We start from the raw sequence: 20,759 nt of genomic DNA on the forward strand, positions 1-20,759 counted from the left end.
GCGATGTATGAGCCGCGTGCGTAAACGTAAAAAGTTGAACAGCACTCAACTTTTCACGTTTACGCACGCGGCTCATACATCGCTTCTTATTCTATTTACGTACGTAAAGCCACCTAAATTCACGTCTGTACGCACGTAAAATTTACGCGACAGTAAAAATCCACCTTAATAAAAATTTTTAAAAATTTCATCCTGGTGCTGCTGGAGTCAAGGTCTGAAAAACAACGCAAAGCATTCAGATAGGTTATAAAACCCTTCAGTATACTCCTTTCATTTTGCCAACGACATGTAGCGCAACTTCGTTCTAGTCTTAAGACCTGCCAAAATTCACTGCTGAGCTCGGTTGGCAGTTATCGACGTTGTCGGACCAAACAGATCAGCATTTTGACTGGATGAAGATCCAATCTATGCAACGGAAAACACGGGCAAAACCACAGGGTAAACAGACTTTACGGCATGCGCAGAGGCATGCGCATATGACCTGATCGCTGGATAAGGGTAACTTTGGTAATGAGATTGGATACGTCATTTCCGTCACCAGGTGTTGCAGTGCACATTACGAAATTCGACAGCTATTCGTTCAAGCACAGGCAGCCCAAGTTCGCGTCACTAGAGAGCGTGTAATAATTAATTACTAGTGAGCATGATGACCTTTAAGTGCAAGCAGCCATTGAGAATTTAAACGCATTATAAGACTTTGTATGGGAAATAAAATACTGTCGATTATGAAGTTTAAATAACGCTAAATTTAACTTTCATTCAACAAAAAGAATAAAACTGCCAAGTTCGCGGCGTCACTAGAGAGCGTGTGATAATTAATAACTAGTGAGACGATGACCTTTGAGTGCGTATTATAAGACTTTGTATGGGAAATAAAATGCCGACGATTCTGACGCTTAAAAAAACGCTAAATTTAACGTTCGTTGAATAAAATGAATAAAACTGACTCACCTCTGCTGTATTCTTTTGCGTTTTGGGGTTTATTTTGCCGTTTCGAGCATTCTTTGAAATCACTGTCATTCCCCTCATAAGTAGGGGTATAGAATGGTAAAATCCGAGACCCGCCGCGTGAGACCTTCATTTAAAATCCGAGACCAAGACTTAGCTACTTTTTCTGAATCCGAGCCCGAGACGTCGCGATGCAAAACGTGTTTTTTACTAACACTGCCGAAAAGCATAGTACGGCAATTTACGAGCAGAATTTATCCAAGCTTACATGTTTCACAGAAGCTGCAGACGCGATTGCGATGTTGAGCCGTTTTTCAAGATTATTGTTTGTTGTCAGTTTAGGACGGTTAATTCAGCTTGGTTTGCGAGCCTCTGAGATTCAAATTTCAAAATGCGAGATTCCGAGACCCGTTTTATTTTTTACGAGCTCGAGATTCCGAGACTCCAGTTTGAGACGCCGAGATTTTCGAGACCCGCCGAAAATTTGCCGAGACCCATTACTTTTCAAGGACCATTCCCGAAACGGTGACATAGGCTACAAAATTCACAAGGATACACCAGAGGCGAGTCAGTTCTATTCATTTTATTGAATGAAAGTTAAATTTAGCGTTTTTTTAAGCGTAAAAATCGTCGGCATTTTATTTCCCATACAAAGTCTTATAATGCGTTCAAATTCTCAACGGCTGCCCGTAACCCAATACCGCTTGCACTCAAAGGTCATCGTCTGACTAGTTACGTGGGATGCCTGTTCAGCCCACGTTATAAAATGGGGGCTGTTTGTTCTTCTTTGTATCCACAAATGCGCATCTTTCAATTATTAACTCGTTTTAGATGTATCAAATTCAGTTTTCTCCTAGAGGGGATTCTTTTGTCAGGAGGGATCGCAGGCGAGTTAATTACTATTGTGATTATTCAGGTCCTAGTGATCTCTCGGTGGAACTTAAGCGGTAAATCGAAAGAATAACTTCTAAGAAGCACTCGACAGTTCAAACGGTGGAAATTGGAGAGTTCAAGGCGAAGGAATCATGCTTCTGTTTGACAGTTGTAGAACCATCCAGAATACGTGGGGGAAAGATCATTGATAAGCTAAAACACATATCGCATGACTTTGTTGAATTGATGCTTAAACGCACCTGGAAATCCACTTCACAAAAAGATTAACTGTTTGATTGTCAATTTTTACTAAAAGTTTTCATTTAGGAAAGGTTTTTGCCGGTTTTCTTTCTTTCTTTTTTTTTATGATGAAACGAAAACAATTTGTAATCTTACACTTCTATTTACATGACCAGAATAGAAAACGTGAGTCATGCACTGATGCGTGACTGACAGCAAACTGTTTTTCTTTTTTAGCAAAATAAGTTACTTGACGTCACACTTTTGTATGAGAAACAAAAATATGATGAAAGATGTCAAGTTTTCTTGTATGCAAAAAGTTATGATTAGCAGTGAACTTTTCAAATAAAAAGAGTGCTCCTCTCAGCTGAAGACATTGCGGGAACTATTTTTTGGCGGCAAAATTTCAAGTAGCGCAACGCAATATCACGCAATCTTTCTGACTAAAACTATTCAGTTTATAGCTCAATCGCGAAGGGAGGGTAGTTTAGAAAATCGGTGAGGCGTACATTAAATGAGGCCACTGGTGCTAAACATAATCAACGCATCCCACGTGAACGCTCTGAAAAGCGTCTTGTTATTAATTATCACACGCTCTCTAGTGACGCTGCGAACTTGGCAGTTTTATTCGTTTTATTGAATGAAAGTTAAATTCAGCGTTTTTTGAACTTCATAATCGACAGTATTTTATTTTCCATGCAAAGTCTTATAATGCGTTTAAATTCTCAATGGCTGCTTACACTCAAAGGCAGTCAAAGGTCATCATGCCCACTAGTAATTAATTATTACACGCTCTCTAGTGACGCGAACTTGGGCTGCCTGTGGTTCAAGCCGTAAATTTCGCTCGCCGAAAATCTAGGTTTATCGAATGTTTTGACAGAATTTTCGCGACTTTTGTTTCAAATATAGAAATCCTAGCTCAGATGCGAAGAATGAAGCTTTTTTATTGAATTTCGCCCGAGTTATGGCGATTCGAAAAAATAAGCCTAACTCGGCTTCTTCCCTTCCCGAATTCTTGAGTGTTATTCGAGCTAAGCAAACTTCCGAGCCCACAGTAATTTGGCCGGTGGTAAATATTTTGTGTAACGCAATCGTAACGCAATGTAGCTGAGTCATTTGTGAAGTATTGCTTGGTTTATAGTGCAAGAAAATATTACACCTAATCTAAAGAAAACAAACATATATAGTTGTTTCCTTGCAGACCTAAAAGAAGACGCAAGAAAACCAATGAGTCCAACTTTGTAAAAATGCGATCCTGTCCTGTCGCAGAAGAATTTTCTTTTGTCATCCAGAGATCATCATGCAGAGAGCCTCCGAGATTTAAGCTTATAATTATTTGGCACACAAAGGAATCAAAGGCTTCAAGTTCTTACCTAAATCCGGTTCGTGCAGATTGTCGCTTTGCACCGACAATCTGCTGAACACTTTTCAGCAGCTTTTCTGCAGGGACAGCTTTTGTTTGCGCATTTTCGAGTGCAACCACAGCCCTGTTTAAAATAATAGATAAAACAATAAATAAATAAATAAATAAATAAATAAACAAAAAATGGATAAATAAATAAATAAATAAATATACAAACAGAAAAATAAAAAGATATATATAAAAAATATATTTCATTGCGCATATCACGCACCATTGGCATTCCAATCCTTTTCAGTTTTGAGTAGCATGAAGGATGTTCGTTCCATGAACCTAGTTTAATGGCCTTAGCTCCTACGAGTCTATTGTAGCTCAGTGGTAGAGCACCCGAACTAATAATTGGAAGGTCTTTGGTTCGACACCGTGATAGGAGCACTCGGAATTTCCTTTTGCCGAGTATGCCTGTGTGATTCACTGATCATGAATATATCATACTCATACAAAATATTGTCGATTCAAGTAATGTTCAACAGCCAGTAACATTTTCGATTCCAAGTACCTTTACCTGTCCGGAATTATCGGCTTTCGGACGCCTCGTTTGTTTACTGAATCGCGGAGTTTTGACCCAGTCCGGATCACGGTGGACTGAGTCTTCTTCCTCACTGTCGCTTAATGGCAGGGCCCACTCCGTATCTACCACTTTTTGGCTCGATTTTTTCGTTTTCTGTTAAGAAATATGACAAGGTGCCTTATCAGAACTGTTGAGACATAACCATTATAGTTTACAGATTAGGCTTAATTTCGTTATCACATCTCATTCGCGTCGATTAAAGAGATGAGAATAAAAGTTTTAGGCCGTGTCTACACGTCCCAAACCCTAAACTTTTGAAACCACGGAATGAAAAAAAAAATAATAACAAAATAAAACCAGATGCGGTACACTGTATTGACTTACCTTCTCCTGTTTTTCAGTCAGTTTTTTCAATTGCTAAAGCAAAAAAAAAAAAAAAAACAAATGAATAAATAAATAAATCAGTTGAAGGACAGAACAATTAGAGAAACATTTTAATGCTTGTGGGGTCATGTATCTAAAACAATATCGAGATAAACGCCCGAGCTGTGAGGATAAAATCTACAGTTATCATATTTACAATCGAATTGGCGTTCAAATATTTACAGATAAAAGTTAAAGGGGAAGTATCACGAGAATTTGATGTCATTTGAAAACCCCAAACCTTTGCCTGTCAACAGAAACAAGAAAATAATTGTCTAGTTTTGTTATAAATTATCACCCCAGTGAAACAAAACTGTGGATTAGTGCCTCTATTCAGAGACAGAGAAGGCCGGTATGGATTGAAACTTGAAAAAAATTAGGCTAATTTTTTTCAAGTTCTCGCATTTTTGTTTCCAAAATGCGCAAGAATAGATCAAGAGATGTTCCTTTCAAGAATTGAGTTGATTTCTTTCCTCTCGTTGTTCTAGAATTATTTTGTAGCTACATTAAGGTCTTTTTCACCATTTTTAAGAAAAGAGGTCAAAAACACCATGACACTTCCCCTTTAAGTTACAATAAGATTACATGTTGATACTTTGTTGATCTTGGAAATGAAGGGTTTAAAAATTGTTATCCTTTGAGACTACTTCTTTCGGCTTCCTACCTCATGAAGACTACTATTCTCTTGTTTTGAGGCGTGCAGTTCCCGTTTGAGCTTCTCGTTTTCCGCCTTAAAAAACAAACAAACAAAAATATTCAAACATTGTAGACGAATCTTTGCAAATATGAAATCATGAGCATAAAATTAAGTATATAGAAAGTCATCTTTTCTAAAACTTACAAGTGGATGCAGACGTTATCTTAAAGCTGAATTCGTTAAAATCTATTTTATTACAGAAAATTAAAGGAACAAGTTCCTTTTTTCGAGATGTTGGAAAGGCGGTACTTCACCTACAATACAGCAACTTTTTCATTAAAAAAAATCCCTTCTAATTGAAAAAGTAACTTTCTTTCAAAGCGTCGTCAACTAAAAAGCCTGAAACGAGGTGTCTTCCATAAACGGCAACCTTACCTGAGTTACTAAAGATCTAAAATGATAAAAGAAAGATGAAAAGTGGGAAAAAATTAAACGGCCGTGTTCATCATTTTGTTTTTGTGGTTGTTGTTGCTGTTGCTTTTCCTTCGATGCACTCGATTTAATTTTCCCCGTCATTTGTATTACATGTATCTGATTTTCAAAAATCTAATTTAAATGAAACTTGACAGTTTTGTAGGGCAAATTTCAAAGCCTTCTTCAACTTGCTTTTCCATTTACTATACAAACAGCAGTTACCGATGTCACGCGGCGAAAAATGTGAGAGGTAATAATATATCAACAACGCCGGGGTGCAAGGTTTTTATAAGGTGCTCCAATCACCGCGAAAGTTTGAGAAGTGTAGTTCCTTCTCCTCAAAATTCAATTTTGTCCTCGCGCGCAACATTTCCGTTGTGGAAAACCAAACGCCTGACTCAGGGTAGCCTTAATTTGACATAATAAGGCCCGGTTTATGCGTCGAACTTTACATGAGCCGAACCTAATACCTATTAAGGTCGACCCAAATAATTAAGTTCGGCAGTTGATTCAGACGTCAAACCTAACTGTATAAGTAGTCAAACTTAAAGCTAAAGTGAGAAAATAGATTTTCGTGGTCAGCGGCTGTTGTTTTTATTCAGTAAGATTCAAAATGGCGGGAACAGGAATTCTGACATGGAAAAGCTTGTTATTACTCGTCGCGATGGCCACGAGTTATTGTTCTTGGTCTCGTTTTTTGTACTCGTTTGGGACGAGTTAAGTTTCTGGGCTTGTATTAAATTCTTTAAATTGTCGGTTCTTTGTACTCGGCCCGGGCCATGAGGAGTGTATACAACAGCAAGCCAGCGAGGCATGAAAGGCATGCGAGGCAGACGTGTGAGGCATGATCAAAACATGCGAGGTATGCGAGGCATAAACAAACCCAAATTTAATGCATGTAAACCTACAGTAGCTGCTGAAAAATTCGCGTTAATTTAGTGTAACGTAAATTTTCTTCGTGTTGTCAACGTGCATTGTTAATTTCCCATAAAAAGATAGGTTAGGCACAGAAGGGCGATATTCCGTAACAAACCGTCCGCAAAATGTTTTTGCGCGTTTTTTGTTTGTTTTGTAGTGCCGACATTCTTTCGCGGAAGTTGACTTCTGAAAGAGTTTTATCAGACTATAAGGTTATCGAGGTAACCTCTGTAGCGTAATCTCTGTTTGAATAGAGTAATGTTTTCTTCAAATGTTGTTCTTGAAGATTTTGTTCTGAGAAGTCTTGAGGCTTTGCCTTTGGTATAGCCTGTAATGGAAAGTTTCTGTCAGTTTGAAGTTCGTGTACACATCAAGAATAGATTCTTTTTTTTTTAATCTTTCGTATCTCAGACAAGTATATTCAGTTGTTTCGAAACAAGAAAAACAAGCACATTCCTCTTTTCCCGCCATCTTGTTCAGAATGAAGTCCTTTACGTATGCCAAGTCGAATGGAGCGCGAAGACCTCTGGGATGTATATAATTTATACGTAACGTATGCATTTGGTTCGGCACATGTAAAAGTTTGACGTCTGAATCGAAGTCGAACTTTTGACGTTCTATTCAACTGGCCAGTCGAATAGAACGGCGGGTTGACCCAAATACAAATCTGTCGATCCTAACTGATTCAAACGTCGATTGTTACATGCGCCGAACCAAATGATTAGGTTTGGCGCATGTAAATTTCGACGTATGAACCGGGCCTAGCACCTCTACATTTTGCATGCTATATTGCCTACATGGGTATTAAGCCTTACCTCGAGTTCTTTGACCCTGTCCTCCATTTCTTGGGTGTCAACAGATTTTCTTTCATGGCTGAAAATTTTAATCAGGAAAATGATCAAGGTTAAAATGATCTTAAATAATTTGACCACAAAAATAAAGACAACAAAAAAGCAAATACTTGATACTTGAAGAACGAGAAGAAAAACGCCAAATTGAGCCACCCATTCTTCCTTGTTCTGACTCGTTTCTTGATATTGGTTCCTTCAGGTGACAGCTTACGTAACAGGTGTTCATTTAGCCGAGCGCAAAGCCAGAGGAAAAGAAAAATAAATTATATCTATTTTTTTTTTAATTTATTGCGTTGGACTTAGAAAGAACGCATTCCTAATTGTGTTTGGGATTGTATGGGAATGGATCTTGGGAGGCGTATTTGGCATCCTCCGCAAAGGAGATAAGGCTGGGATCGAAATAATTGAACACACTTCGTAATTAGAAGAAATAAATTTTTCTCTCTTTCCTTCTTGCCTCGCAATCTGCTCTCGTCGGTCTAGAGCTTCCCGCTCAGCTAAATAAACGCTAGTTATGGAGTTTGTTTCTGCGAGAGGACTTGTTTTCGCGGCATTAATTTATATGCCCCACCACCTTCCTTTGTTTGCTCAGAGAAAAAAAAATCAGTCAATGACCCGTCGGTGTTGTACCTTGATGCTCCTGCTTCATTTTCAGTGACTCTTTGCAGTTGCATTTGTAGTAACTGAACCTTAAGAAAATGGAAAAATTAAATTCAGTGCATTTGAACATTTCCTGTAGAAAGACTTCGAATGACGTGCAGTATAAGCAAATTTGGTTAGCGTTCCTTTCTTCGTAGATTCAATTACTTCAGAACTATTAGCTGTGTACAAGTTGTTCGGCGTATGTAAATCCAGCGAAGATCAGTTTTGCTACTTGTAAATGGGAGTAACGATGGTATTTTTGCATAATTCAGATCAAGATTTATTCAGCTATTTTCCCCCTTAAAGGAACGCTATTTTGCTCCGCTTATTAGTTGGAGAAGAAGTATGTGTTGTTGTATTTTCAACGTACTTGTTCTCTTAACCTGGTAAGTTCATCTGCTGCAGGGTCGGGATTGACGACAACCGGTCTGTTTCTTATCTCCCTTGCGCGGTCCGCGTATCTTAAGGTGGTAAGTGTTTCTTCCACATTCTTGTCCGCTGGACTCACGCAGGCGATCATAAGTGTGCTGCTGTTTCCTCCGAGAGAATCTGTGAAACAAAAAACAAGGCAGAAAGTGGTGTTACAATGGTATTTTTTTTTTATTACATGTACTTTCTGTTAACGTGGACAAAACGTAGTTAGCGAACTATGACTTGTATGAAAAGAATTTATGACTAAGGAACTTGCGGTAGCTTCGCACACGCCCAAACGGAAGCGTAAACTAGTATGTTTAGCTCAACTTTAATTAAGTAATTTAGTTTTACCTGAGATCTGTATTGGACACGTTTACTGCATTTGACTACTCACCCGTTACACAGTTTCATGGTTATCCCGATCAAGAAAGATTAAGAAAACTCGCCATAGAAATCGAATAAAACACTGTTATAATTATACGGTTTGCGAGTATTCTTCGGAAACGGATCGTCTTGGTTTTCTTGCGAAACACTTTCTAAAGCCAACTTGGCTGTAGTCGATAGCAGGCACCACTCATAATTATTGTGGATAGCTTACTTAAAAGGAACAAAAACATAGCTTGGAATTACTCCCTACGCCTTGTACATACTCATGTGATATGAATCAGTCTTTTTGCCCACGAGTCTTTGACACATTTCCGTTTACAAAGATTGTTAATAGACCTACGGTTTTCAAATATCTCTGTGAAGATTTGTTCTGAAGTTAATGATTAATTATCTTCCAGTAAATGACAAGAAGGAGGCATGTCGTTGATTTTATCCCCTTTTCCACCAAGCGTGCTCCGATTTATTATTGAGGGGATAATTTGTTGCTTACCTTCAAGTAGGCGCGTTAATTTGGAGTCTCTAAATGGGACGTGAACTTCGTCTTTTCTAAGGGCACTTATCACATTGCCGAGGGCAAGGAGCCCTTTGTTGATGTTGACTCCTAAGAAATAAAAAATAATATTATATGTATTAAGTCAACTCTAAATATTAGGCGGACACCCAATTGACTACTGCAATCTGTCCCCTTGAAAGAGAGCACAGGTGTCCGCCCGAAACGATAGTTTAGTTGGAATAGAAACAGACCGTGAAAAAGACCCCTCCACGGTTTTTAAACTTTTACATTGACTAGTACGTTTCTTGTAACTCTTTTCTTCGTAAAAGTAAATTTGGTTGATTAGTTAGGGTAGTCCGCACTAGTTAGCGAAACGCTATTAATTAACACCGCTGGGGAGGACGCCTTGCCGGTCAAATTTGAGAGTGATATGTTGAGAACTGACGAGGATATGCATCCGTAAAGTTGCGAGATTTTACAGACGTTTGTATAGTAAAGCCGCCGTTACACGTTGAAACTTTTATCTGAAACTTGTGTGCAACGGCGAACGAGACCAGTTTCGCGAAGAGGTGTTACACGGTGAAACTCTTGTTTTTTCACCACTGCGACCGTTGCGAGCCGTTGCAGAAGTAGGAAGCGGTTCTACTTTTCGTGAAACTTGTCTCGCAACGCAAGTTCGAAAAAGTTTCAGGAAACCGACCATGTTACACGGTGCAACGCCTGCGGAAACTTGTTTCGCAGCGCCGTTGCACACAAGTTTCAGCTAAAAGTTTCAACGTGTAACGGCGGCTTAATGGTAGTGGAATTGGTGGTGGTGAGGGGAGGGGCAAGTTTGTGGTGCCCCCCATCATACCGGCAAACGTCTGTAAAATTTCGCGACTTTGCAGGGCTGTATCTTCGCTCGCTTCTAACATAACATTTTTCATACTTGGCAAGTTTACTGATTTTGTAACGCTCTTTCCACTGGTCTTTATCAAAAGTCGAACAAAAAAAGGGGGAGGGGAGGGTCTATCCAGCTGAAACCAGCAAACCTGACTAAGACTTCGACAGAGTCCCGGTACAATTAGTTATTCCGAGATTGGTGAAGAAAAGAATGATCATGATTGCTTGGGTTTTAAGTCACGCTTTCGCGCATTACTCCTTTTATCGATAACCGTTGGAGGAATCTTTTGAAAACTTTTATGTTTCGGTGTGGCCGGAAAAACACACGTGTATATTAATCACTGTCTTTTTTCTTTAAGCAATAACGTAGTTGTGAGGAGCTGAAAATGCTACTCTAGAGTCTGAACGCAATTAATGTGCTGTACACGTGGTCGACCAGGCCCCAGTTGCTCAAAGAGCGGATAACTATATTATCCACTTGATAAGTTGCTATCCAGAATAGCAACTGCTTTTGGCAAGTTTTCCACACATTCCCATTCTTAAATTTGACATACATGTATATGCTTCTACTCTATTCACAAATTATAGGACTATCGGGAAAATCTATTCTGACACACATTTTATCTGCCGGATACCAAACTATCCAGTGGATAAATTTATCCGCCCTTTGAGCAACTGGGGCCAGATGTTATAAACATGGACGGATTAACTTTCAAACACCCATCCTGACTGTGAAAGTTAACCTATTCTAAGCCAACACTTCTTCTTATTCGACTTCCCAGCTTCATACAAGTCACACTTTTAAAGCAAGCATCTCTCTTAATGGGTACGTGACCCCACACAAGGTTACTGCCTGTATTTGTTTAAACAAAACATGTCTGAGTTGTTTAGATACTTACCTTCTTTAAAGCGCTCCCCTTGAGCGTGGGTCTTTTTGACCCTCTCGGATCCTGCCAGATCAAAAAGTTGAAATTTTGCCTTTCTCAGCTCACCCCTGAAGAGAAAGAAAGTTTCAGAAGATACGCTGTATGCTATTTTTACACAAGTTTCTGATTTTTTATTAAATGGGGATTGACGTCTCTATCATTGTAAGTTTTGAGTACTTTAGCTCAGGAATGTAGAGGTGTCACTTTTGTCCACAGTGACCTAGATCCTTGGTTGGTTACAAATGACCAGTAAAGCAATGCATGCAGTTCAGATGATCACCTCATTGGGCAAGGGGTTGTTGAGACAGTAATTTTTCTTTAAATTTTATCGGTCTCTATCGCAATACTCAAGCAAACATAATTATCAACCTATTGCCCAAGGTGTCTACTCGTCACGTCCCAGGGAACGGAGAGAACCTGGGAGCGAGCCTTACTAATCATGCAAACCACATGCCATAGGGGCAAAACAAGATCTCTACAAGACTGGAACAAGCAAACCCGTAAAGAGGAGTGGGGGACCCAGGGGGAGTCTGAAACCAAGAGTAGCTGGCCATTTCACTAATATGAGTTGTGATCCGTAAAAGCCATTTGCTGGATGACAAAGACCATCCTGATCACGGTTCAAACACAGTCTCCTGAGAGTTGGGATCTTGGCAGGTCATATCCACTCAATAGAAGAAATGCCTTAGGACATTTTCAAAATAATATGTATTAAAATTACCCATGCAGATCCCTTTGTTCCAGATGAATCATGAACACTGCGTGGGATCTGCTCGATCGCATGTTCATAGCTGTTGCCCCGGTTGCCCGATAGCCAGACCCTATCGTGAGGCACCTTATCATGTCATCTCTTCCGCTAACAGGAACTTCCTGTAAACCAGCAATCTAGAAAAAGAAAACAATAATCCAATGTCAATAGATAGGACAGTCAAGCTTGTTATATTTACAGTCATTTACACTGTACTCGGCAGCAACCTTGCTGTCATGGCTCTGAAATGCAAGGATATCCTGCCATCCATTTCTGTCTATCCCTTATCACCACCCACCCAAATGTTACATTGTGTCCGATTGTGCCCTGCTGTCAGGGAGGGGTGTCAGGATGTATAATGGACTAAAAGGGAAGGCCCATAGACTCTACTTGAAAGGGGTCCTTTTTTTGTCTGGATGTACCACAGTTTAAATGTGAAATGGCAGGTATTCAGTAGTTGAAAGGGACGGGAAAACATTGCGAACCTAATAAATAACACAGTGCTTCATTGATTTGTTAAAATCATTCCCTTCTGGTAATGCTTGATGTTTTTCTGGGATATAATTTGTTGTAGTGTTTCTGCTTTACATGTGGGTATGTGAAGGGGTGCATCATTTTCTATGAAAGATATATCATGAAGGATCACCTTTTTTGTCAAAGGGTAAGGGTTTGGATTCCAGGGCAGAGCCTCCTCATATAAAATGTTGTTGAGTATCAGTTGCTGCCTACAGTGGTTATAACTTTACTACATACTAGTTATGCATTGCTTTCGAGTAGTATATCGTGAAAGGCTCGTGTGTATACTAAGAAAAATAAAGTCGTGAGTGGGATATTCACAGTATACCACGAGAAAAAACTGCACAACTAATTTATCCCATGCCACTCGTTGAATTAACTTTCCTATTCGACTTCCGGTCCCAGGAATTCAAATTATTAAGCTCAAAACTGGGGTATTCTTCTTAAATGTTTTGGTTGTTGACAGTAATTTTTTTTAATGAAAATTGTGCAGGCTCTTCAATCGTTCTTTCGGCGGGAAAATTTTGTAGGCCTCCCCCCCCCCCCCCCCCCCCCCCTCCCAACTGACTGCTCCTATATCTCTGAGGATGTCTACTGTCTTGTACTTGGCTGCCAGCAGTCATTATTACGATCTCAGTTCTCTATCAAATTACGCGCGCCTCCATTGGTTAAAATCGATCATGTGATTTTCATAAGTTCCCTAATATGGCCTCAAAAACTTTTCCATTTGCTGCCATCAGATTTTGCTATGTTTCATGTCTGCATAAGGGCTCTGACAACACGATATGGGTGCAATATTTGACAAATCTTATAATTACCTTAATCACACCATCCTGAGTTTTTCTGACCGCTAATTTTGATCCTGGTGTACAGGGATTTAACAGGTCATGAATCTCTCCATTGTAAATCTGCAGAAAACAAGATGTACCAATGCAGTTTATCAAGATCCCTTATCATACATTGTACACTACACAACGTTTTTCGGAGGTGAGGTAAAGTGTTCCTGAGCTTATTGGCTCTCAGCAGCTCCACAGCTTATCCCAGTTCCCCAGCATGAATTGGTTGGTGTTGGTGCTCAACTGGTTCCAGCCGAGACTACGATGAGTTCCTTATATAAACAGTTAAGAGTGGCTTCAGTAAGGAAAAAATAAAAGTTTGCTCGCCCAGGGTAGGTTGGGTAGGCAGGTGATTCTTTTACCTAGGACAACTTTTTGTGAGATTTCTGCACAGCATACATTAATTACACGTACGCGCACATTTTGAAAGTCACATTCTATTTACATACTGTACGCTCTTCGTTTCTAGAAGAGGGTTAGTCAGTGACAGAGATGCATGTATAATTAATTGGGGTTGAAGGCTTTCCCAACTTTCCTCCAAATAAACAGCTCCTCAGGCATATGCATATCAAAGAAGGCCTTTTTAAACTAATATTTTCCCAGCTTATATTATAATCTGGGAAAACGTAACGTGTACCGTTGACTGTATTACATAATAGTGACTGGGATAAAAAACAAAGCATCAAGAAGCAATAATTGTCATTTGTGGTTCATCAATGGGTGTTACTAAACAGAGTAACGCAGTAACGAGTAACGGAGTAACGAGAAAACGAGTAATGGCAAAAATATTCCTCAGGTTAAAAAAAAATAATAAAAAAAGAAAGAGAAAACGAGAAACGGAGACTGGGATGAAGGGAGTCAAGGATATCTTCGCGCCACTGAAAAATATCAGAGGTTCTCTTCCTCTTGCATCGCATAGACTTGTTTAACAGAGGACCGCTACGCCAGCAACTAAGGCTGAAAACAAGGGAGACTTGGTTACGGAAGAAGTAAGCTTACAAACATTGTTTGTTTGTTCGTTGCCGTTCTTTCCTTCGCTGCTTCACATTGTTTATATAAATAAATGCTTTTTCCTGCCAAACAGATAACTGCAATATCGTCATCATTTCGGACAGTACAAGGCAAGGTTTTCTCATAGAGCACAAACACATTTGCTGGGCAAGCTTTCAAATCTTTAAGCGGACTGAGTAAGAAGCAACAAAGCAAGGAAATGTTTCTTAAGTAATATAACGAACAGATTCAGTAATTTTGTGGCAAAAAAAATCGAACTTTGCCATTTCAATTCGTTCTAAAAATATAGCGCAATATGGCCGGCTTGTAATACTGAATGATTTGTTATCGAAGTATTGTATGTGTTTGTAGAGTGCAGCAAACCGATTGACTCATGATTCTAAATATAAATCAATTTATTTCGCCTGCAGCTAAGAGTTTACTTGGCTGAAATCTTTAAATAGAAATTTGATATATAACACCAAGCGAAAATGTCAAACCAGTTTTGAAACCTTCTTTTGTCTTTTTTTCGTTTATAAACCTGGTTAATTTCCCCCCGTTTCTTTATTAATTTCTTTCTTTATTTGTCTTCCGAATACAAAGTGTTTACTAAGTATACGTACATTTCAGTCAAGAGGCGGCAGTTCTTGGTTTGTAACCCCATATCTATCGCATGCTTCGGGGTTTTCTGATGTGTACACGAAAGAATGTGAATAAATTAAAAGTGGCTCGCGGTCATGTACGTGTACTTGAGTGTCAACCGTTTTACGACAATTTAGAAAAACGAAATTTAAAATGTCTTTTTTCCAAATTCAGAAAATATTTTGTGTTTTTTTCCTTCATTATATCAGGCAGACTTGGATCTTATATTTGTTCCACGGGTTTTATATTTACATATTTCTTCTTTCTGGAGAATCTTAATATCTAATTCATTAGAAATGTCAGTTTTGCCTGTTTCCGAGAGATTGTTTTCTTCCAGTCTCTTTTGAAGAGATAATATATCGGTTTCTAAGCTTGACTCCTGTGATTTCATTTTGGTTTTCTTTTTCTTTGCGTAGTGAAAAGAAGCTTGATCGAATTTGCATTTTCATAGTGTCCCAAAGGAGAACGGCGTCAACCTCTCTGTCATTTTTGTAATCATTCGCCACACCATTGATTGTTTCCTTGATTAAGTCAACATACTCGCTATCTGACGAGAAGGAGGTATTCAGTTTCCAGAAACCTGGTCCCCTAGGATTTGTATTATTTGCAAGATGTAGTGTTAGAATGGTCAGTTTTATAGCCAGGTAAAATGTCCGCTTTTGTAATCGTTGTACTTAAACTGGAACTGGTCAAAAAGAAGTCTAGACGGCAGTGCACATCAGCTTTCCTCCTTCTCCAGGTGAATGTTTTGACATCTGGATTAACACGCCAGATATCAACTAGATCTAACAGGCTAGCAATGTATCGAACTTCTTTTAACAAGTTTTATGAGTGGTCGGGTTTCCTCCATATTTTTTTTCAACCTCCAGAACCAAGTTATAATCACCTCCGAGGTCTATCTCTTCGCAGTCGAAAGAGAGAAGCTGATTGAGCACACTTTTAAAGAAGGACGGGTTATCGTCATTTGGCACATAAAAATTTCCTAAGGTCAAAGTCTTATCCTCTGTTTTGACTGTCTACTATGACAAATCTTCCCTTTGGATCAGAAAATTCTTTCAGAATTTTATGTTTAAAATTATTAAAAAGCATACAAGTTCCGGCACGAGCACTTGAATAGCTGCTAACTGTGACAGCTGAGAAACCCCATTCTGAGGTCCACAAGATCTCTTTCTCTTTAGTACAATGAACTTCTTGAAGAAAATAAATTGCGTAGTTTTTTAACTTGAGCCAGCGAAAGGTCTCACGCCTTTTCATGGTATTCGACAGCCCTCGCACGAGGAACAGATCACTAAATCAGATCACTAAATCTTCGGCGTAAGTGTTGATTGTAATGAGGTGTGGATGAAGACTATTGGTTGGATTTTCAAACCGGTAAAGATATGCGTGACGACTAACACCTTGCATAAAGAAGCATCATTTTTGGACGTAAGGAGAAAAATGCATTTGCAGATGCCAAAATAAAATACATACCAGAACACGAAAATACACATAACAAACTACATAAAATTCATCCTGGGTTGGGAAGTACACAAAATACAGTAAACAGGACCGGGAAAACAGACTTACATTAACATACACGAAACCAACAAAAAGGAATTCGCTATTAGACTTAGGTCTTTTGATAATAGGGCCATGTATCTCGATCACTTCAGAATCAATAGCGCGAGGCCTAATAAGAACTCAAACTCAAAGCGACCAGTACACGGTGCAACGCCTGCTGAAACTTATTTCGCAGCGCCGTTGCACGCAAGTTTCAGCTAAAAGTTTCAAAGTGGAACGGCGGCTTAACACCCACCACATGACCTGATGTCAAAGTTAAGTTAGTATACGCACCTCTAAAAAGGACGCCCTTAACAAGAATTGGGTCTTGTCTTTCCTCTCTTCTATCACGTCGAACAACGTTTTTATCAGTCGAGGAATCACGCCATTCATCTCATCCCTTTCGTTGCACATCACAGCCGTTCCCATCGAGTACGTTTTGCCCGATCCGGTCTGCCCATAAGCTAGCACTGTTGCATTGTAACCGTTAATAAAACCATCAAGCAAAGGAACCACCGCTTTTGAATAGAGATCCTCCTGTTTGCTTAACGGATCGAAGACATAATCGTATGTGAAAGCTTTTTTTTCTTCACTGCCGATTACAACTTGTGTGCGCCCTGGAATACACCTGACGCACTCCTTGCAGCCATCGCTGATCTCTCTCCGAATAAGCGGTCGTATTCTCAGAGCCACACGCACGGGAATGGTTTTTTCCTCTGACATGATTATTCTTTTAAATTTTCAAGAAGAGATCGGATAAACGCGATCAGTCAAGAATCGACAAGATTCTGTGAATAAAATTATTTTAACCGCTTAAAATACCCGCCACATTCCCGCCACATCCCAGAAACCTTCGCGTCAATCTCGTACCCAGAGTCCTCAGGCGGATGAGCGGATGAGCTCCAGGGGAGTCGAAAAAAAAAGAGAAATTTTTTGATTGACTGTCCCATAACAGTTTGCATTGTTTAAAAAATAGCGCAGAAATCCTGCGGTAATAAAATTCCAGTGCCCCAGCAATCTCGTACCCAGAGTCCTCAGGCTTTTTGGTCAGCGGGTGGTCTGAGCACTCTGTCTTGGGGTAATCCAGGAGAAGGGAGTTATCAGGGACCCGGCCTGATCAATCGATGACAATCGATCATCGGAAATCCAATCGATCAATCGATATCAATCGATGTCAATCAGTTAATTGATATCGATTGATTTCGGTCAATCGATGACCAATCGATAATCACAAGCTTGGGTCAATTAAGCGGACTGTTTTCGATTTGTAATTTTAGTTCCGCTCGTGGCCGTATACGTGACTGGTGACCCAAACCCGTACAACATGCCTGAAGTTATTTTAACTATCTACAACGTTGTAGTTAAAGGGTATCATGAATGCCCATTTTCTGTTGAACTTGATGAGTGTTTCGTTGCTCAAAAAAAGAGGGTAGATTGCGGGAACGCGCTAAAAGTTCTAGACACATCACGTGGTCGTGGGCAACTGGGTCACCTCCAACGGGATTTGGTAGCACATTTGTTTTCCGATAACAGTTTTACTTTTCTTGCCTATACCTACAATAGTTCTTTAGAAAACTTTTGAATGCAGAGGTCCACACAACGCAGGAATAAAACTTGCTGGTAATTTTGCCGGATCTCTCTTGTGAAAGACCTCGTGTCAGGCGTCACTTGAACGTGAAAATACAAAACTGAATGAAAGGCTAGCACTACGGCAAAGGGCAGATTTATTAGTGGCCAATATTTCGACTAATAGAATTAGTCTTCCTCAGGGCCAGAGCTATACTGAAGGAGAATATAATAACGGCTCGAGGTTAAAAATGAAAAATACATGGAAAAACATGATTGGCTAATACATGATATGATGACAGCGTACTTGTAAATATGAGATAACAAAAATATAGTAACGGCTCCTAAAATTAAAATTTGAAAAAATACATGCCAAAAAATGATTGGCTAATACATGACATGAAGACAGCGTACTTGTAAATATGAGATAACAAAAATATAGAAGTGTACAATCAAGGTTCAGCGTTCGTTTTTCCTGTTAATGCCTTCTGGAGATAACGTTTTCCCTCTATAATAGTTCTTTGTTACCAAGAGCCACACGCGCGAGCAGAAATGAATAATTATGCAAATCAGTCGGTAAAAACGAGGTGGGGTAAGATCGGAGGAGGTTGGACACGGTTCGAAAGGCATTATTGTTGGTCGCATTAGCGATTCACGAACGCTCTTTTATCGTGGTCATGAAATCAACATGGCGGGCTTTTAGGAAGAAGTGAGTATCAATATTAATCATTTAACGTACTTGTTTTTAGCTTTGCGATTTCAAACCCACAGGACACGTTCGAGTTGGTACTGGTCTAGTTGCAGGAAACTTTTCGACTCTAAACTTAATTTCTAAGACAAGTTAGGGCTCGACTTCGCTGCTTCATTGTCGGCCTTTGTTGCGCCTCGTGAAATTTGAGTTGATGTTACATTTTGTCAATTTCTCTCCAAACTCAAGCTTCTCAGACTTCAAAATTAATATCCATTCCAAAGAAGGTTAATTTCTTAATAGAAAATGACCAGGCGCCCCTAAGCGCCTCTTTGGTTAGTGAATTATACGATGTTGAAGTAGTTGGATTTTTGCCACTATTTGCCTTTCACGCCATGAAACGTGACGAAGAACCCGCGAGTCCGCGTAATCTCCTGGTTTAAAAAAATCAAATTTAACTACCGGTTCTTCATTTCACCAGGTAAAATCATGACGAGCAAGCGGCCAGTGGGTAGTCCAACTGAGAAAAGCTAACCAACTACGAGGAGAATAGATGGAATAATTGGAAGCATTGTTTTGTTGCTTGTACGTGGGCAAACATATCCGTTGGTTTGACGAGAGAAACTTAAAGTTAATTATCACAAGCACAGATCCACAGAAAAATTAATAACTAAAAAGGGGAACCACTTGCGACTTAGTTCCATAAATTAAGAATCAGCTGTGCAGAAATTACATTCTACTTATACTTTTAAAGTATATCTTGTATGCTTGTACAACAATTTGCATGCCTGAGCTGTATACACTCTATGCATAACTGACTGTATAAATTTCCATATATTCCCATACAAAAAAAATATTTTGTCACTTCAGGCATGTATTTTACATCAAAAGTCAAGCATATATGAAATCTCTATTGATGATTTGACTTATTACCTCTGTGCTTATTGTATAAATATATAATTGTGTATAAATTGTATGTAATTTGTGTTGTTAATAAAAGGGATTGACAGCTGATTTGCAAGATGACCTTCAAAGTAGATGTATGCTAATTTGATCTTAATTGCACTTGACTATTGTCAGTAGCTGAAATCTCTGGTATGCTCTGCAAACTATGTCAAGTCATCCACCTTCACATTGGTGTACAAAATACACTTCGATGTAAACAGGCCCTTAGTTTATGAGTGGGGGCATGCCTTGTGAGCAGAGTTCCCCTCAATTTGTATTTCAATATTTCTCCAAATTATCCAATAACATATAATTACTGGTATAATGGATATGTTGTAGATTTAAAGTGACTAGTACATGTAAAGGAGAGGAGGACATCTAGTGTGACTATAATACTGTGCCCCTTTGCCAAGTTATGAATCACATGTGCAATATGTACAGCAGTTTTCATTATAAATGTGATTGTTATTATTAAAATAAAATAAAAACAGATTTGATAGTTGGTAGCCTGTCTTGTTAGTACTGAACTAAAACTCTCCAAGATTAAAGAGAATATTGCTCACAGGTTTTTTGGAGTTTTTCATAAGGCTGGACCACTATAGTAATGGGAAAGGGGGGGGAGGGGAGGGGGGGCAAAACTTTTGTGAAGTCAATATTTTTATATTGTGTGCTATCATAGTTTGTTAGACTATGGAAACGAGATACCTTTTTTGAGCAGCTTTTTGTACTTACTCTGAATTTTTATTGTTCATTTGTGATTCCTTACCAACTTACTATTTGGCTTTCACACTCTATGTTTGAGGGTACTAATGTACATAATCTCCATAACATTGTTTTGTGTATTGATGTTTGTATTAAAAGGGCTTATTTTCTTTTGAATATATAATTAAAGAGGGAGCATGCACCCAGGCCCTATGCCCCACTGGGGGCTCAAAGGACTAAGAGAGAGAGAGAGAGATGCACCCAGGGCCCCTCACCTTGATCAAATACAGTACACTGACTCTTTCATACAAAGTAAGGGTCTGCCCAGTAAAGGAAGGTAGAGTATTTGGCATTGTTTACAAGGTTTTTTGACTTATTTCATTCAAGATCAATTTGATGTTTTCATTTCCCTCATGCAACATGTGATGTAATAAAACAAATTATTATTGAAGAACTTGTTATATCAAACATATTTAGTACTCCTGTGTGGCTAAAATCTATGACTCTTGCAAGCTGAACTTGTGTGAGAGCTTTTTTCCATGGCCCAG

The 20,759-nt window shown here is 39.1% G+C and overlaps 1 protein-coding gene and 1 long non-coding RNA gene across 2 annotated transcripts in view; one reads left to right on the top strand and one right to left on the bottom strand.

Annotated features, from left to right (window-relative positions):
• Positions 1-17,033, bottom strand: part of LOC146459260 (chromosome-associated kinesin KIF4B-like) — a 120,718-nt gene extending 103,685 nt beyond the window's left edge. Inside the window, exons 1-4 of the mRNA XM_085089810.1 lie at positions 16,605-17,033; positions 13,122-13,211; positions 11,761-11,924; positions 11,013-11,107 (exon numbers count right to left, since the gene is read on the bottom strand). Of these exons, the coding sequence (XP_084945936.1) occupies positions 11,013-11,107; positions 11,761-11,924; positions 13,122-13,211; positions 16,605-17,033 (778 nt within the window). The remainder of the gene's footprint in view (positions 1-11,012; positions 11,108-11,760; positions 11,925-13,121; positions 13,212-16,604) is intronic.
• Positions 17,034-18,466: 1,433 nt separating this feature from the next.
• Positions 18,467-19,578, top strand: LOC146459268 (uncharacterized). Its single transcript, XR_014858038.1, has 2 exons — positions 18,467-18,585; positions 19,046-19,578. It is a non-coding gene; the product is annotated as an uncharacterized LOC146459268 (long non-coding RNA).
• The last annotated feature ends 1,181 nt before the right edge of the window (positions 19,579-20,759 follow it).

This window comes from Pavona decussata, unplaced genomic scaffold, assembly GCF_977016875.1.
Source record: "Pavona decussata unplaced genomic scaffold, jaPavDecu1.1 SCAFFOLD_223, whole genome shotgun sequence".
In the NCBI taxonomy this organism is placed as follows: Eukaryota; Metazoa; Cnidaria; class Anthozoa; order Scleractinia; family Agariciidae; genus Pavona; species Pavona decussata.